The sequence below is a fragment of the Triplophysa dalaica genome, chromosome 23, assembly GCF_015846415.1.
Source record: "Triplophysa dalaica isolate WHDGS20190420 chromosome 23, ASM1584641v1, whole genome shotgun sequence".
NCBI lineage: Eukaryota > Metazoa > Chordata > Actinopteri > Cypriniformes > Nemacheilidae > Triplophysa > Triplophysa dalaica.
This window is the reverse complement of record NC_079564.1, coordinates 7,061,952-7,078,762: the sequence shown is the minus strand read 5'-3', so window position 1 is coordinate 7,078,762 and position 16,811 is coordinate 7,061,952. Positions and strand designations below refer to the sequence as shown.

At 37.7% G+C, this 16,811-nt stretch overlaps 1 protein-coding gene across 1 annotated transcript in view; it reads right to left on the bottom strand.

Annotated features, from left to right (window-relative positions):
* The window catches only part of cntnap2a (contactin associated protein 2a), a 228,974-nt gene that overhangs the window by 16,433 nt on the left and 195,730 nt on the right, over positions 1-16,811 (bottom strand). Inside the window, exons 15-16 of the mRNA XM_056737624.1 lie at positions 16,116-16,243; positions 1,795-1,965 (exon numbers count right to left, since the gene is read on the bottom strand). Coding sequence (XP_056593602.1) covers positions 1,795-1,965; positions 16,116-16,243 — 299 coding nt within the window. The remainder of the gene's footprint in view (positions 1-1,794; positions 1,966-16,115; positions 16,244-16,811) is intronic.

Below are 16,811 nucleotides of genomic sequence, written 5' to 3'. Positions count from 1 at the left end.
GGACAGGGTGTCTGCAGGAGGTGCCGTCTCTACAAATGGAGCAAGTAAGCTGATTTCTAGCCCTCCATGTGGCTTCTTCAGAGCCCTTGAGAGATACACGGCTGCCCGGGAAGATATAGCCGGCTAAAGGACACACTCCTGGCTCAGGATTGGGTGTGGGGGTGCATGTGAGGGGGTAAGATATTTGGCTTTCTGCTGCCCAGATAATGTGTTTGATGGAGTTTAAGAAGGGCAAATTTAAACTTAAAGTTCACTTAAAAAAATTCAGCAGAACGGCGTAATTTTTTTTGAAAAAGTAGTGTGGACGGTGGCAACAGAAAAAATACTTTAACTAATAGATTCTGTAAAAACTCTTTGGGATATGGGCTTCAAAAGCGCGGAAAATGTAGGTGACTCCTCCTCCAGAAAACAGTATAAAAACTGTGCTGTTTTATCAACGGCTTTAGTGGTGTAACGTAAGTGCGAAAGATGATTGAAAAATAATATTGACACTGCCGTGAAGCAGGTTTGAATCCGCTGAACTCACTATTCAAAATTTTCACATCACATATCAGATCTGCTTCCATTTGTTTTTAAACTATATCATGTTTTCATCAACAGATCCTTTAAAGCAGGTTGTGCTCAACTACATGTAAGGATAAGAATAAAAACTACCTAAACAATTTTTTCCAGATGTAAAAAATTTGGTGTTTGACACAAATTACCTGTCGGTGGGTCAAGGATTGAGATGTTTGGGAACCCCCTGCTAATAACAAGTTGACAAGTTGACCATGTTAAGAATGAGAAGACAACACGTTTAACATCGTAAAGAAGATATAGGATATAGAAAGTAAATAAATACTTTTTGGAGAGAGTCATTTGTCCAGCAATCAAATTTTACCCTTGAATATGTACTCAGTAACTAGTAATGAAATACTTTTTAAAAGTAACTTGCCCAACACGGCTGACTACATGCTTTGTTTCAGATGTTTTGGTTTTCGGTAAATGAAAAATGGCGGAATTGGCTGATTCAGAAATGAGAGACAAAACACATAACAACGGCATTCAGGGATTTACACAGACATTCGAGTAAAACATTAAAGAGAGCGAAAAATCGTTCGACAACAATGAGCCACTTCAGGAAACCTGAAACGCTGCATGAAACGCAGGATTTATCCGTGAGGGTATATTATTGCGTTCCGGATTGCCTATTCTGCGGTAAACAGTGTGAAGGAAACACGCAGCTCGGCTCGGGGGGTGCAAACGCAATCTGGCAGAAAGAAATTTCTCTTTTATTCATTCTAGGTCTGTAAGAATAACTTATCCACCCATTTAAGCGCCTGGTTACACTGCCACATCTATAATCTAGCCATCTTGGAAGAAACCGTCTGATTTCAGTAAATTGAAATTTATGAGTAATTACGGAGCGCGTTTTAAGCCTCCACATTTTTCTTTTCTATGAGCCTCGATTTATATTCAACGGAGAACAATCTGTAGCAAATTTGAGGCAAATGTATTGTAATCAGGGCTACAAATACAGACCTAATCACAATAGCCAGACGCACCAGTCCACTAGCAAAAAAGATAAGGACAGAGGACATAGGCAATGAGTGCATTTCAGATGCGATTCCGCTGAAGTGCCATCACTGCATTTACTCTCTTACAACTTATCATTTCTCTGCAGTAAGTGCATAACTGTGGGATTCATAAGAACAGTCGGTGAAAAAGACATGGGGGGCTCAAGAAAATGAAACGATGACTGATATACTGAGAGAGGGACCTGGAGAAAGAGGGAGAAAGAAGCCAAGCCCTTACATTTCAACTCCAGACGAATGAAATCCGTGTTCCCGAGGTTCTCCAGGAAGACGCCGTAGGGAGCAGATGTCTTGAAGTAAAAGGAGATGTCAGCACTTGTTTCTCCTTGAAAAGTGGAGAAGTGCAGATACGAAGACGGTGTGTTGAAGGACGCTGCATTCCAGTAGCTTCCTGAAAACAATAAGCAGGCAAAGATTTCAACAATTCTGTAATAGAAACTCAAGACTCAAGGACTTTAAACTGCTCTGCTTTGTGGGCCACTGGTGGTCTGTAAAACTGGGTAGGTAAAAGTAAGGCTATTTTAAAATGATTTCTATTTTATGAGAGATTGTTTTTGTTTTGAGGCAGCAGGTCGATTTTTTGCTGATTTAGAAAATTAAAAGGTATGCAATTTCTATAAAATAATTAATTGGCTTACAAGAACCAAACAAATATATTAGGTTAATAATGTCTTTTAAAATAATTTAAGATATTTTCAGTGGGGCATATAACATTTTTTATAATAAATCCAACAGTTGTCGGCGCCAATATTACTGTGGTGAGTGCGCTGATATATACTGCCAGTGCACTTGCGGCCCGCCCCGAGAGTATACTGTTAAGATGGTCTGTCAGTGCTTTAATACAATACATGACCGTAAATGAAATTTCATAGAATCTTTTCATACAAATATTTTATGCTAACAAATTGAACTCAATATATGTAACCTTCTCTTACTGTAAAAAAAAATGTTAGGGCCGCATCAAGAATAAAAGTTTGTGTTTATAATATTATATGTGTGTGCACTGTGCAAATTAATTTTGTATTTATGAACACATATACAAAGAAAAACATAAATATAAAAACAATTTTATAAAATTTAAATTGTATTTAATTATAAATCTATACATGCAAGTACGTGTATGTGTTTATAAATACAAAGAAGATATGCACAGTGCACAGACATATATTAAATAAACACAAACGTTTATTCTGGGTGCGATTTATCATTGAACAGCCCTAATATCTGTTATATTAGATATGTAATATTAAGGGCATGCATTTCCTCAACTGCAAACACCTCAGTTTTTGCAGCGCATTGTTATTTCTCACAAAGGGGTTGTAATTAAAACATGTTAACACATGGAATTCACAAAAGCAAAGCTATATCTGACACAGTGCATTGCCCATCTCATTCTGTATTCTTAACACTGACTGCTCTTTAGAAAGAAAAAATTACACTTTAGGACAACAGCACCAAACGAGAAAAAAACAGCAATTCAATCCCAAAAGTCAACTGTTCTTGAATGTCTGAGTGGTAAAGCATCATTCAATGCTGGCCAGTTTCCATCATTACTGCAATGAAGTGTGTATCTGTGGCAAAAGGGCAATATGGAGGTCCTCTGCCCAAAAGTAATTTCAAAGCCAGCTTGCCAACATCTCTCTTTTCCAATAGCCCTGACGATTTGACCCCCACCCACCTTGTAATAGAGGTGCATCGAATCCACACTTAGTCTAGTGGACCAAAATGAAGTGTCATGTGTCTGGACATGATGAGTGGTGCCTGTTTCAGGTTAAGGCGGTATTGTTGGTAAGAGGCAGGCTCAGGGAGAAAGCAAGAGATCACTCAAAATCAAAAGCGTTCAGCTCAGAATATGTCTAAAGCTTCTTTAGCGTGTTGACACAATGTTTATATACTATCCTTTGCTTTGGATAAAAGCGTCTGCCAATGGAATCCATGTAAATGTAAAGCTTCTTTCTAGTGGGCTTTTTTGGGCATCATCTGGCTGCCCTTACAAAAAACGTTTTTTAAAGTTTTATGCAACTTATTGATCGGAAATAATATGAAGACATTGTGATACAATGATCACATTTGTACTAAATTTGTCTAAATTATGAAAATGTTGACAACTGTATGCAGATAACATATTACGAAGCACGCTCTGCAGAGCAGTTTGTCCGTTTACGGCTACTGTAGAGACAACATGGCCAATTCCATGTAGGGGACCCACGGTGTAAGTATATAGAAATAAACCATTCTAAGGTAATAAAAACATAACACTTAATTATGGAAGGTCTTTATCTACCTCTGAAGACTATGTACATTATATTGCATTTCTGTCAAAAATATACACTGCACCTTTAAATAGATGAAACGTTGACTTTCTTTGCTCATCGTTTCAATATGTTAGCAAAATGACTTCAAACTGTACATAAACTCAATCTACTGTATGTGGTACAATGATCTTGTACTTCATAATGAGAAAATGTACTTCACTAACAGCAGTTTACAGTAACTTCAGTATATTTTCTCATTGTTCCGTAAAGCATAATTGTAGTCAACAAACCTGCATTTGTTATTATTGCACAGATTGCTGTAATACTAATCCTACCGCTGTTTGTACTGCAGTTCTTTTCTGTACCAGTTGTATTAGTGTGTAGGTGTATGTGTGGGAGACAGTAAAAACATAACATGTGGCCCTCTTGTGTTTAGCACCGAGTCGAAATATCTCCTCATACAATTAAACCAACATTTGCTTCACCTCCTTCTAGCGTGTTCCTTTTAAGAGACACTTTCTTTCAAATCGCACCACTGTTGTAATAAATAAATGAAAGCACGCCTGACAGAAATGAAATACTGCTTGTGTTGAGGCACTGGCTAAATGCTAAAACCCAAACAGAGAGTGATAGACAGTTTGCAAAGCTGCAGGCTTGTCGACAGATGCCCGTTATTAATGACTCCTGTGGCAGAGAGATCAGATTTATTTCGAGACTTTTACCACGGCTCTCATGCTTTAAATCAGGGGCCTAAATAATGTTACCTCACTCTGTTGTAATGTCATGCATAAAACAGAAGTGTGCTGAGAGGAAGAGAGCAGAAGAGAAAGAATAAAAGAGCTCACGAGGGAGAAAAATGGAATGTGATGGAGAGGAACATTGTGACAACAGGAGGGAATGATATTAAAGGGTTGGTGTCATCCGAGGACATGGAGACAAGAGAGAAAGAGATTGAGTGAGAATGAGATAAATGTAGCTTTTCATTCCTCTGAAGTCCTCTGCAATATATGTAATAAGTGTATGTGTATCTGTACCTATATCACCGTTGGAGACTAGAATATTTATCAAGGAGGTCTTTAAAGAGATTCATCAAACACCCATCTAGAAATTCACTTTATAAGCCAAGTGCTTTCTATACAAATACAAAGCTGACGTTCGTCAACAAACATCTCTTCACTTTTAAGCCCAGAAATGAATGCTTGTATTGTGAATAGATGTCCCTCCAGCAGCACTGGGATGTTGGTAGGAGAACAGGAATGGACCACACGGCCATGAGGGAGGTCCGGGGTTATCACAGCAGCACAGGAACACGCTCGCATTCAGATTTTATTCAAGCCTGCTGAATGAAGCACTGTTCTTTAGTCTGTCTATTAACACCCAATACCTCATGTTTTTGGAATAAAAGTGAGAAACACGACTGATGGATGCTGGGTAAATATGGCTCCTATTCAAAACAAGCTTCAGCATCTGAGTTCATGTTGTAATGGTGACCCTGCCGTTCTCTGATTTATAACAACGGACAACATTTTTTGGTAGAAATGGAACATTGCACTGATCATCACAAAGCATCTCAATTTCACACACGTTTCTTCTGTTTAGGATTTTGGAACAATGTCAGATGAGCTGTTTTTGATTCAATAAAAACTGCAGTGTTCTTCAGATTTGACAAAAACAAATTAATGTTTGAACTCTTCTCGGGCGGTTCGCTAACACAGGCCAGGACAAAACAAGCAGACCTGTTTGGCTGTTAAGATCCTGTGGTCCTGTAATACCTCAAAGGTAATGCATACACCCCAAAATTAGAGATTTTAGGAAAGTTTAGCGTCCAAAAAGAAAAATAATCGACCCTCGTCTTTACATTCATGTCAAAAACTACTTTCAACACTAAAGGGATGCTGGGTTTGCACAAAGGAGGTGAGAAATATGAAAAACATGCTCATTTTTTAAGCAAATGGTTTAACTTCAGGTATAATGTTTAAACCAAATAACAAAAATTTGTAAGTGTGTTTTTAGAGGGACTGATATGATGTGAATGAAGTGTGTTGGCACACGTGGATACAAGAGTGGAGACTCCAGGACCAGAGCCAAACTCACAGACGATGCCGGTAGACTCATAACACAAATATTATTTTTAACCCTATCATTTTTCACAAACAGTACTAACTGTGAGTGTTTACAAAATGTAAAATGTAAAACGTAAAACGACAAATTAAAAGATAATGTAGTACATCTTTTTTAATTTCTTTCATGGATGCATTGAGCATGCTCACCGAAGGTCTACATTTATCTATTTAATATATATTTGTTCAAAATATTTTGAATGCATGAATCCTATTCTACAGTTTGTGTTTTACATTGTTCTATTAATAATAATTAATAAGAAACTATCTTACCCAAGATCTTACTGTATTCACACTACATAGAAATTTAAAAACACACACGGTTTCGCCCAACATTCTTTTACCGAGTTCACATAGTTTTTTGTTCTGTACTTTAGTTTGCTCACTGGGCGCACAGATATATTTATATTAGAGCTTTTTAAGAAGCTTTGAGTGAAACTGCTTCGTAATAACATGCTTTTTAAAATATTGCACAGAATATTTTCTGGTCTGTAAAGCTTCTTTATTTCTAAGTGCATTGGGGAAAATGCCTCATAAATAAACATGAACCAAAATGAATACGTATTTGAAACACTACGGGCAAGCATAATGTCAGTTTTCATTTTAGGTGAACTGTGCCTTTGAGTGTCTTGGATTATGTGGTCAGTCTGTTTGGAGAAAACAAATATGTGGAAACGTATCTCCCTCTGAAAATATTAAGTCGAGAAATATTTGTTTTTACACCAAAGTTTCTTTACGCTTCTGGGCTTTTCGCACTAAAAAAGGAAGCAAGTGGTCCCTGATGAACACAATGCTGTTGAGGTGAGGTGATAAAAGTAAACATGTGAGTGAAATCTCATTTATCAGTAGCACAGATGCTGTTTACTTTACTCAGACCCCAGGAGTGTGCTGGGTCTGAAGTATGTTAACAGGTGCCAGATGAGGACGTCCAAATGTGTACGGCCTAGCCGAAGCCACAGTGAAGTCAGATGAAGTGTTTATGAAGAGTCACTCATGATCACAGGCTACGGCGACAAAATATATCAAGAGGATTAGTTGCAGAAATTGTATTGTTTTACATATTCAATTCAAAAATAAATAAAACCAGTTGCTGGAATTACTGAGTGAATTACATTTAATGGGAGCAATATACTAATAGGTCTACATGTAGGTACTGTAGAATTACAGAACACTGTTAATGGTATAAAAACATAGCTTTTATATACCCGTTTGGATTTACAGCAACAGGATTTGTAAATGTATCTAAAGAATGAGGACATTTTAAATCTCTGTTGATAAAACCCAACAAATGTTGCCTCAATATTTTGTAGCAAAATGAATATGTACGTGTGAATATGTACAAGTGTTAATGTAAATGTTTATTCAACACACTATAAATGCTATCCATGCCAACAACACATGAATTTCAGCTGTGAAGAACATCTACTTGATTCAATGTTTCCATTTGCAGATTCTTGAGTTAGCTGTAGTGGCAGTAAAGCCAAACGCTCGGTATGGGGTAAAGCAAAACACACACCAGTGTCTGATTATTTGGCCCTTTTTCATAATTGCAATCGTGTTGATGCTGCGGTGGTGAGTGGGTGCACATTAGACCACTCATGTGCTGGCTGGATGATCACAAGAGGCTCCCCCAAGCCTCTATTATACAGTCAGTTCCACCGAGACCAAGCCAAAGGCTACTACACAAGTCTACTTCACAAATGCATTTTATTTGACATTTACTGAGCACTTGCTTCTTCTTTAAAGTGGTCTCTCTCTCTCCCCCCTCTCTCAGTGTCCCTCTCTCGGACTAGGAATACATCAACTGTATGAGTCACACTTGTAAACACTGCACAGAGTGAAATACAGATAATGCAGAATCTACTGACTCATATGTCATGCAAACTCTGTAAGACTTTCTTTCTTCTGTAGCACACAAGAAGATATTTTTAAGAATGTCAGTAGCCAAACAACACTGTACACCAGGGGTTTTCAAACTGTGGGTCGGGATCCACTTATGGGTCGCGCAGTGGCATGAGGTGGTATCAATAGCTTTGATATTTTACCATGAGATAGTTTAGTATTGCAGCTTTAATTTCATTTATTCAAAATATTTTGGTGGGTCTCAAGATAGATTATACTGTACCTGTCTGGGTAGGTCCTAGAATGAAACAGTTTGGGAATCAATGCTGTACGCAATTGACTTCCACTGTATGGACTCCAAACTACTGCGACATTTCTCAAAATATCTTTTTTTCCACAGAATGTTTCACATTGACAACTCCTAGACCCCCTGGCTAAACCTTTCACAGGGACCCCTAGGGTCCAAGGCAGCCTAGTTGAAAACCCTGAGACTGAGAAACACAACTAAACAACCAATGCAATGTTGCAGCACCCTGCACACTGAAAGATTTTCACAAAGGAACACAGTCCGGATTTCCAGGTAGAACAAATGAAAGCATTTCACACATGTTACGAGCTCTGGTCATATCCTGGCGGTCAGGAGGCATTAGAGTCAGTTATTCTGGATTACATGGTGTTAGTGCTATGACATCTGATTGACAGATCAGTCCTCAGACCTGTTATTGACTCTGTGCTGTTTACTGGCTGTCAATCTTTATGATATAACTGTATGGGGACCCTTTACAAAAGGCTGCTTTTTCTAGTTTGTTCACAAGTCAAAAGTCCGCAGAATTTACAGAATGTCTCAAACCAGTCTTAAGTGCCATGCGTTTGACACTAACAACAGCCGTCCAAAATAATTTTATTTGCCCAGAATGACTGGAACACTGTTTCGTAACCTTATAACACAATATCACCAACCTTTCAAGATTTGTGAAGAGCAAGTTTATTTGCATTTGGTGACAGCTCATAATACAACATCTATCGTTCTCATAATTCACACAAAGCCTCATGGGACATATGATGTGTGTTATATCATCACAAGAAAGCAGGGCAACAGCTATGGTCTCTCAGCAGCAGCTATTACATTGTAAACGCAGTGAAACCTTCAGCCTTTCACATCAAAGCAAGCTCTCCTCAGTGAGGTAAAAAGTCTTGCCTTCGTCTTGTTTACCCTGAGGGCTGACCCTGAAGTGAGATACACAAAAACTGTGTTTCGGAGGTCTGAATGGTGCCATGTGTGTTTTGTATAGAAGGGTTCTCAAATGGATTCTGTGATGCTTAATATTTTGAATACATGCGATGCGACCCTCGTGCTTTTCATGGTTATTCTTGTCAAAACAAACAGCAGCCTCTTCTTTAATTTCTCTTTTGGTGAAAATAAATTCTTCTCTTTCTCTATCTTCGCTGAGGTGCTTTAGCATTCAAGGCTAATTTAATTTGGGTTTGAAGAAACTCTACCGGTGTGATTTGAAGAGACATTGAAGAGTTCACCCAGAAATAAATAACCTTTTATAATTTACTCTTGAAATTCCTCTTTAGTGGAACAAAAATGCAATGTTACTGTTTCTTTTATTCAACAAAAGCAAAAGCAAGGTGGCGCTGTGCAGCTTTATGCTTCTGACACTCACTTGTCACACAGAAGAAGAATTCATCTTGCATTCTCAGCAGCTCCAGGCACATGAGCAAAAGCAAAAATCTTATTGGCCGGACGTTTTTAAAGCGGCGTGTCAAACCACAAATAACAATCAAGCCGAGAAATTTTGAAAATTTTTGTAAATTTTGAATCAGCCATGGTTAACTGAGCTACTTATGAGTCCTGACTTACATCTCAAGCTTTGTTAAAACACGCATTACTTACTAAATACACATAAATGCTTGTCCCGATGAGGAATGACTTGACTGCTCAATCCCAGTAAGCCTCAAATTTTGCTAAACACTCTTCTATCAATTTACGAGATTTGTCGCGACGCGAGTCCACCAGATGGCACCTTTACGAAAGACCACTGGAATGGAGGTCATTAAAAAGTGTTTACTCATGGCATGGTGATGAATCGAGCATACGATGTCAGATTTTAACTCACGTCTCATTAACTATGATAGTTAACCTTTGTCTGGGTCGAGGGCAGGCGTACAGAAACCAGTTGTCTAATTACCCCATGAGCTCATTAATATGGATAAAAATTGTTGGCACACAACCGCAAAAAACTGGAAGGGATATGTATGTTGACGCTTGGCTACCAGACTTTGTCAGTGCTTGAGAAACAAACACTGTTGGTTTACATAGAAGTCCAGATTGTTTGCTTCATCATTAAGGGGGAGAAGAACCCCTGCTGTTTAGACTCTATGCCAGGGCTATCTTTGGAGTCCGAAACGCTGCTAATTCCCGTGGCTCATATCTAGGGATGGGTACGAGGACCGGTACTTTTTAGGAATGGTACATAATAGGGTTGATACACGAGTATCGATAAGCTTCATGACAAACGATACTGTTATCGATACTTGCGTTGATTTATCTCTATGTGTTGGGTGTTTAATGGCGAATTTAAGGCTGCTGCATGTCAATTTCAAGCCCTGAATGATGTCCGAATGGCCGAAGTTTGCTCAACGTATGTGTGATATCTAGGGCCATTTGATTTCCGCGATGTATTTGTACTCCGATTGTTTTGCGTGTTTATGAGTGAAAGAGTGGCATGGTTGTGCAGCGCTGTGTGGACCGTTTAGCTTCAGCGTTTCACAACGAGGAAGCTTCCGTCAAATATCCATTTGCGGCAACTCGTCAAATTAAAAGTATATAACATTGTTTTAAATAATTCAGCCACAGAGTATATTTACTTACTTTAGTAGGTTGAAGTAAATATTTTAGAAAAATTATAAAAAATAGTACATATAATTAAAAAAAAATTACTTGCACAGAAAATAGTACTTTAATTTATGTAGACCTAAAACCAGCCAAATAACTATAGTTATGTTAAGTAAATATGTTGAATTACATTATGGTGTGCTCATATGCACATGCTAAGTGCTGTAAGTGGTATGCTAAGGAACACACACACGTTTTGTTATGTTTCATTTTCTGTTTGCTCAGAAGCCTTTGTAAATTGCAGTTCTAAATGTTTAACATCTTTTCACATCATGTGTTTTTGCACTATATCGATTACAGTATTGATAAGTACCAGTATCGATAAGCAATATCAATTTCGATAAAATCTTAACGATACCTTTCCCGTAACATAACGATACTGACGTATTATAAAGTGATTTGATTGGTCTGTCCAAATTTTTTTATTTTAACATTATAATCGCAATCCACAGCCAAAGGCAGTCGGTTTGGGCACACGTCTTGTGGCCTTGAAAGGAACCATAGGAAGGGTCCACCACGTTTGTATTACAGCATTCATCTTCTATGTATGATTTAACAAGTGTTCATCTCCCTCCAGAACTCGCACTACAAAGGATCTGCCTTTCCAAGTGCATGGGGAATATGAATGTGATTGGCATTCACCCAAAGATGCAACAAAAACATTACGTTTTTTTGCAGAGATAAACTGATTCACTTATAAGACGCCAGTTTAACGTCACAAGGGGCAGGGATAACTTTTGTTATGAATTAGCAATTTTGACTTAATTTGCCTTTTATTACTCCAACCAAATATATTCATAAATATCTTCTTGAAAAAACAATGCCACCCACATATTGTATGGACTCGGGGTGAGTAAGTTAACAGCAATTATATTTTGGGGTAAACTAATGCATCAAGACAATATCCCTTTTAATCAAATATCATAAAAAGGCACAAATACCGGACACATTGTCTGTATGTATGTTTAATATATGATCTTAAAGTAACAGCAGCGAAAACTGCATAAAAGGAACACAATGCAATAAATAACAGAAATACAAAATAACAGAAGAAAAGAGGATATGGTAAAAAAACTGGCCCGCATCCTATTTTTTCCTTTTGGAATCCGGCCCTCAAAGAAAAGTAGTTGAAGACCCCTGCTCTATGCATTGAGATTATTAAGCAAAGAAAACGTTTAATTAAATTATATTAAACCGCAACTTATATTAAAAAAGGTAGTTGCCATTATATAGGCAAATATTACAGATTGTATATTGTGAATTTTTCTTCAAACCAGGATATTCTGGTGCCAAGTATGAAAAAAGTCATAACCACTAATATATAGACCATATAATATTTAAACAAAAACAGCTTAATGGTCACATTATGAGTAACAAATAAAAACAAATTAACATATTTAAACTTAATAAGTTTAAGTTTAAATATGTTTTAAGTTACAGCAATTTTTCTTTAGGTTGGACTGATGTAGACTGATAATAGACCAGGCTCACCTACTAATAAGCATTCAAATGTGTTTCCTGATAATGACATCATAAACAGCAGAACGCCCTTTCAGCTACAGACACAGAGACCTTTTACAATAATTCACTTTAAGTGTCTAATAGGCCTGAGGCTCTGGATGATATTTATAGATTTCACAGGCACTGAAAAAGTGACATATTCAAAGAGGAGATTGAAAAGCAAGTTAAATGCTTCTTTCTGACTTTAATGGATCTACCAAAGTTAGAGTCAGGTACTTTCTGAGAATTTGGGCATGTGACACCCATAAGAGCCAGAATTAGTGGCTGGACTTCAGGTCTGCCAATCATGAATGCATGAAAAACAGCACAGAGAACATCTCAACGGTCCAATGACTTCGTAACTAAGCAACACTGAACATCCTCATCCCCAGTGATAATTTACTGACCTATCTAGCCGCAATCCGTGCACTTGCAACTATTCCTGAATGATCTTTTTATCCTTCTGCCCACATCTGCAGCCTCCACCAGCACTTGGCGAATAATAAGCAAGCAAGTAATTTCACCCTATTTTAAAGTATTTTGGGAACAAGAAGTAAGGAATTTAGGGGAAATTATAATTCAAACTATTTTACTTTTTCTCCAGACTAAACCAAGACAAAAACGCAGCACATGTGTGGGAATTTAGCATATGCAGCAATGATGAATTCAATCTAGCACATAAATGTGTGGTGCTTAAATTTAACGAGTTAATCATTAAAACTCTAAACAGCCGATGCTGCTACTATGACCTCAATTGCACTGTGCTCAACTAAATCTGAAACCGTGTAGCCATGCAAAATTTCATTCAATTTTGCCGTAGTTGGAGCATGACCAATCGATCGGACTCCAGCCTGACCCCGAATTTAAGTTTTAATAGCGGCTAATACAACATTTTTGCAATGAAGATGGAACCACCTATCAGCGACATAGCTCAGCTAGCCATGAAATGTCTCGATACAGACCAATTGCGGGCTGGTTATACGTGACCCCCATAATTGTATGCAGGGGATAAGTCTTATCAATCAAAAAGGAAAACTATTCAGATGTAAAAAGCCTAATGCTTCGTAATGAGACGTATGCAATATTTTTCACATTTACAGAGTAGCCACGGCATTGTGTGCGGCACGCTAATTTATAATTTCTACCCGGTGCTTAGTTAATAATACAAGACGGGAGTATCATATTCCTCTGTTACTGACAGGTTATCTATCTCGATTAATTTGCAAACCAGCCAGTGGTCTGAAACTGCCAGTCTGATGCCTCGGTACATCATAGCCAGACGACTTGCATCATTAAATCACCATTCTTTTTGTTATCTTATTTTTTCTTTCTGTATCAAATTATTATTAATTATGCTTCCTGACTAAAGATGATGGTGTTTGTCCCTTTGGCACGCCAATTAAGACTAATGATTTTTTAAATAAATGAGAGTTTTGAGGGGACACATTTAAGGGCGGAAAACCTTGAAGACATTTATAAACACGCCAAATAAAAAGTATATTGTAATGCTTTTTTAACTGGTCCAACTTATTAATCACACACATCACTTTATGCTTACTGCAGATATTATGTGTAGATATAGTTATATACTTTATTCAAAATAATTCTCAATAGCAGTTTAAATTGCAACCTGTCACTATAAATTCTAAAGCTTCACGGTTGCATTGGTTTCCTTCATTATTATCAGTGCCCTGATATCCACACTGTCATTCAGTCCATTATTATGCATTCAATTACCTCATTTTGAGAGTTTCCAGTAAATAAATAATGAGTGCAAAAAGTCTTTAGGGAACTCCTGGACCCATATTGGAAAACATTTGCAGATTTCAATAGAAACCCAGCAGCAGCAAGACCACCATTACGTTCGGTACTTGCTGTAAACCCATGGGTGCCTTCCGGGCGGGATGTGTCGTATCCAGAGGCACATAACTTTCTTCCCGTGCACATACAGGCAGCTAAGAGCAACATTTATATGCTGCATTACCATAGCGAGGCTAGCGTGCTGCATTAATGCGCGACAGCACCCCTCCTTCCACAGCTCCATGAATAAATGAGGAAATGAATAAATAATAGCAATTTTAGTCCTGTGTGGTGGCCACTAGCCATGATTTGTGGGACCCCCGATGAGCATTGATTATATTTCTAGAACAGGAAGTTCAGTCTTTTATAAGTGGCTCCATGCAGCTTGTGGCTTCTGATTGGCAGAGACAACTGTGCAATTGAAATGTAGATAGCCTACGTGGTCACTTTTAACACTTCTATCTAAAATGATTTTTTTTGTTGAATTATTACCAGCTTTGTTCCCATGGTGTTATTTAGGTGTACATGCCTTGAACAAATAGTCCAGTTCACCTCTACCAGCATAAAAGCTGATTAATTTCCTAAGCCATCGAACACAGACTTGTGTTTTTAACAATAACGATTTGTGACCCTGGATCACAAAACCAGTCTTAAGTAGCACAGGAACTTTATAAATTGAAAAACGTTATTTTTGTGAGTGGATGGCCTGCTACATCATCTCTGATGGACAACTTTAAAGGCGATTTTCTCAATGTTTAGATTTTTTAGCACCCTCAGATTCCAGAGTTCTCAACGTATGTATCTCCGCCATATATTATCCTATCCTTAACAACTCATACATCAATAGAAGGCTTAAATATTCAGATGATGTTAAAATGTCAATTTCGAAAAAAATTGACCCATAAGACTGGTTTTGTTGTCCAGGGTCATTTGAGTCTAAAGGGATGGCTCACCCTCATCATTCATTCACCCTCATTACGAACCTATATGACTCTTACATCTGCAGAACACAAAAGAAGATATTTTGAAGAATGTTGGTAAGCAAACAACATTAGCCTCCATTGACTCCACTGTATGGACACAAAACAATTAAGACATTTCTCGAAATATCTTCTTTTTAAGAAGAAAGAGGCTGAATTTGGGGTGGCACCTGGACATCCTGGCTGGCACACCCGTGGTTATGCCGGTGTGGAAGATAATGGACTAATAGGACAAAATATCAGTTCCAGCAACAAGTGTGCAGGGACAATATGAATGAAAAAATATAGCAGCTGACATTCATGTCAAACAGGTGAGTGTAATCAAATGCACCTGATCTTAGTAATAAGCCAGATGCAATTAACAAGAATAATGAGGCATAAAAATGCATCATTTCACACAGTGATGATGGTGGGGGATGACTGCATACTTTACCCTTGGGTTCTTTGACTCGGTCTAGTGAAAGTTGGGTGTTTGTAATTGCGCCTGCGGCTCACAGAATAAGGACACCGCTAATAATTCATTGTATCATTTGTGCCTTCAGCTCACCTCACAGTGGCTCAGAAAGAAATGTAAAACAGACCACAGATTTTATCACAATGGCATGCTGGCTGTTGAGACTGATTAAAAATGAGTGACAGGAACCTTTGTGGTATATAAAGTTGGTTGAAAAGCTTTGATTTGGGACCACTGCTCTGTGTTTCAGTTATTCGTGGTGCTGTGTGCATATGCAGAGCGTAAAAAGGAGCAATCTTGTAGTTTAATTTTAGACAAGTTTATTCACCTATTGTAAAGTTTAGGTTAAGATCAAAAAAAGAAAACGATGCCATCATTTACTCAACCTCAAGTTGTTTCAAACCTGAATACATTCCTTTGTTCTGATGAAAACAAAAGAAGACATTTGGAAGAATATTGGATACCAAACAGTTCTGGGGCACCATTGACTACCATTGCAGATTATTTTCCTACTATGGTTGTCAATAGTGACCCAGAACTGTTTGGCTACAAATGTTCTTCCAAATATCTTTCTTTGTGTTCAGCATAACAATAGAAAATGATACAGGTATGAAACAACTTGAGGTTGAGTAAATGAGTACATTTTCTATGCCTAAGCTAAAGATTCTTTTAAAGATAACAGACTTACGGTCTCCATGGCAACGAAGAGGTCCCACCGTCAGCTTGGCCTCTGATCCGGGTCGATTTGTGTCTCCGATGGCCACTTGGCTTACCGGTAAGTGGTCTTTATACACTAAAACCCCAGAATCTTCCTGCCTACAAAACAACATAATTCTTGATCAATACAAGCCATCACAACAACATATAAAGATCACATGTACACATATGTCCAGTAAAAGTTCCAATCATTTCTTTTAACTAAAACACCACGTTTTTAACCTTTATTTGTTTGAATTATTTAATTAATGCAAAATCTTAAGATCTTCTAAACTCATTTAAGCATTTTATAATTCTTTTTTTTTCTTAAAAGGAGCTCTATGACATTTATGGTTAGCTCTTTAATGACAGCAATTCATTTTGTTTAATGAAACACTCATTCCACATTTTTCGCAAATGAATAAACATTAGTAAACACGCACATGCACATACACACAATAAAAACCCACAGGTACAGCAACAGGGCAATATGTGCATTATTTTAATACCATCATCTATTACAGTGCCAATACGACTGCAAAAGTCATTTAAAAAACAATTATGTTTCGCAGACCTGTGGGGAGAAAAACAACATCAACAATGTGTTTGGGACTGAAACCTGCCGCTTTGAAATCCAGTGTTCTAATTTGTATCCATTATGCATGGTGGGTAGGTTTGCTTGGGGTTT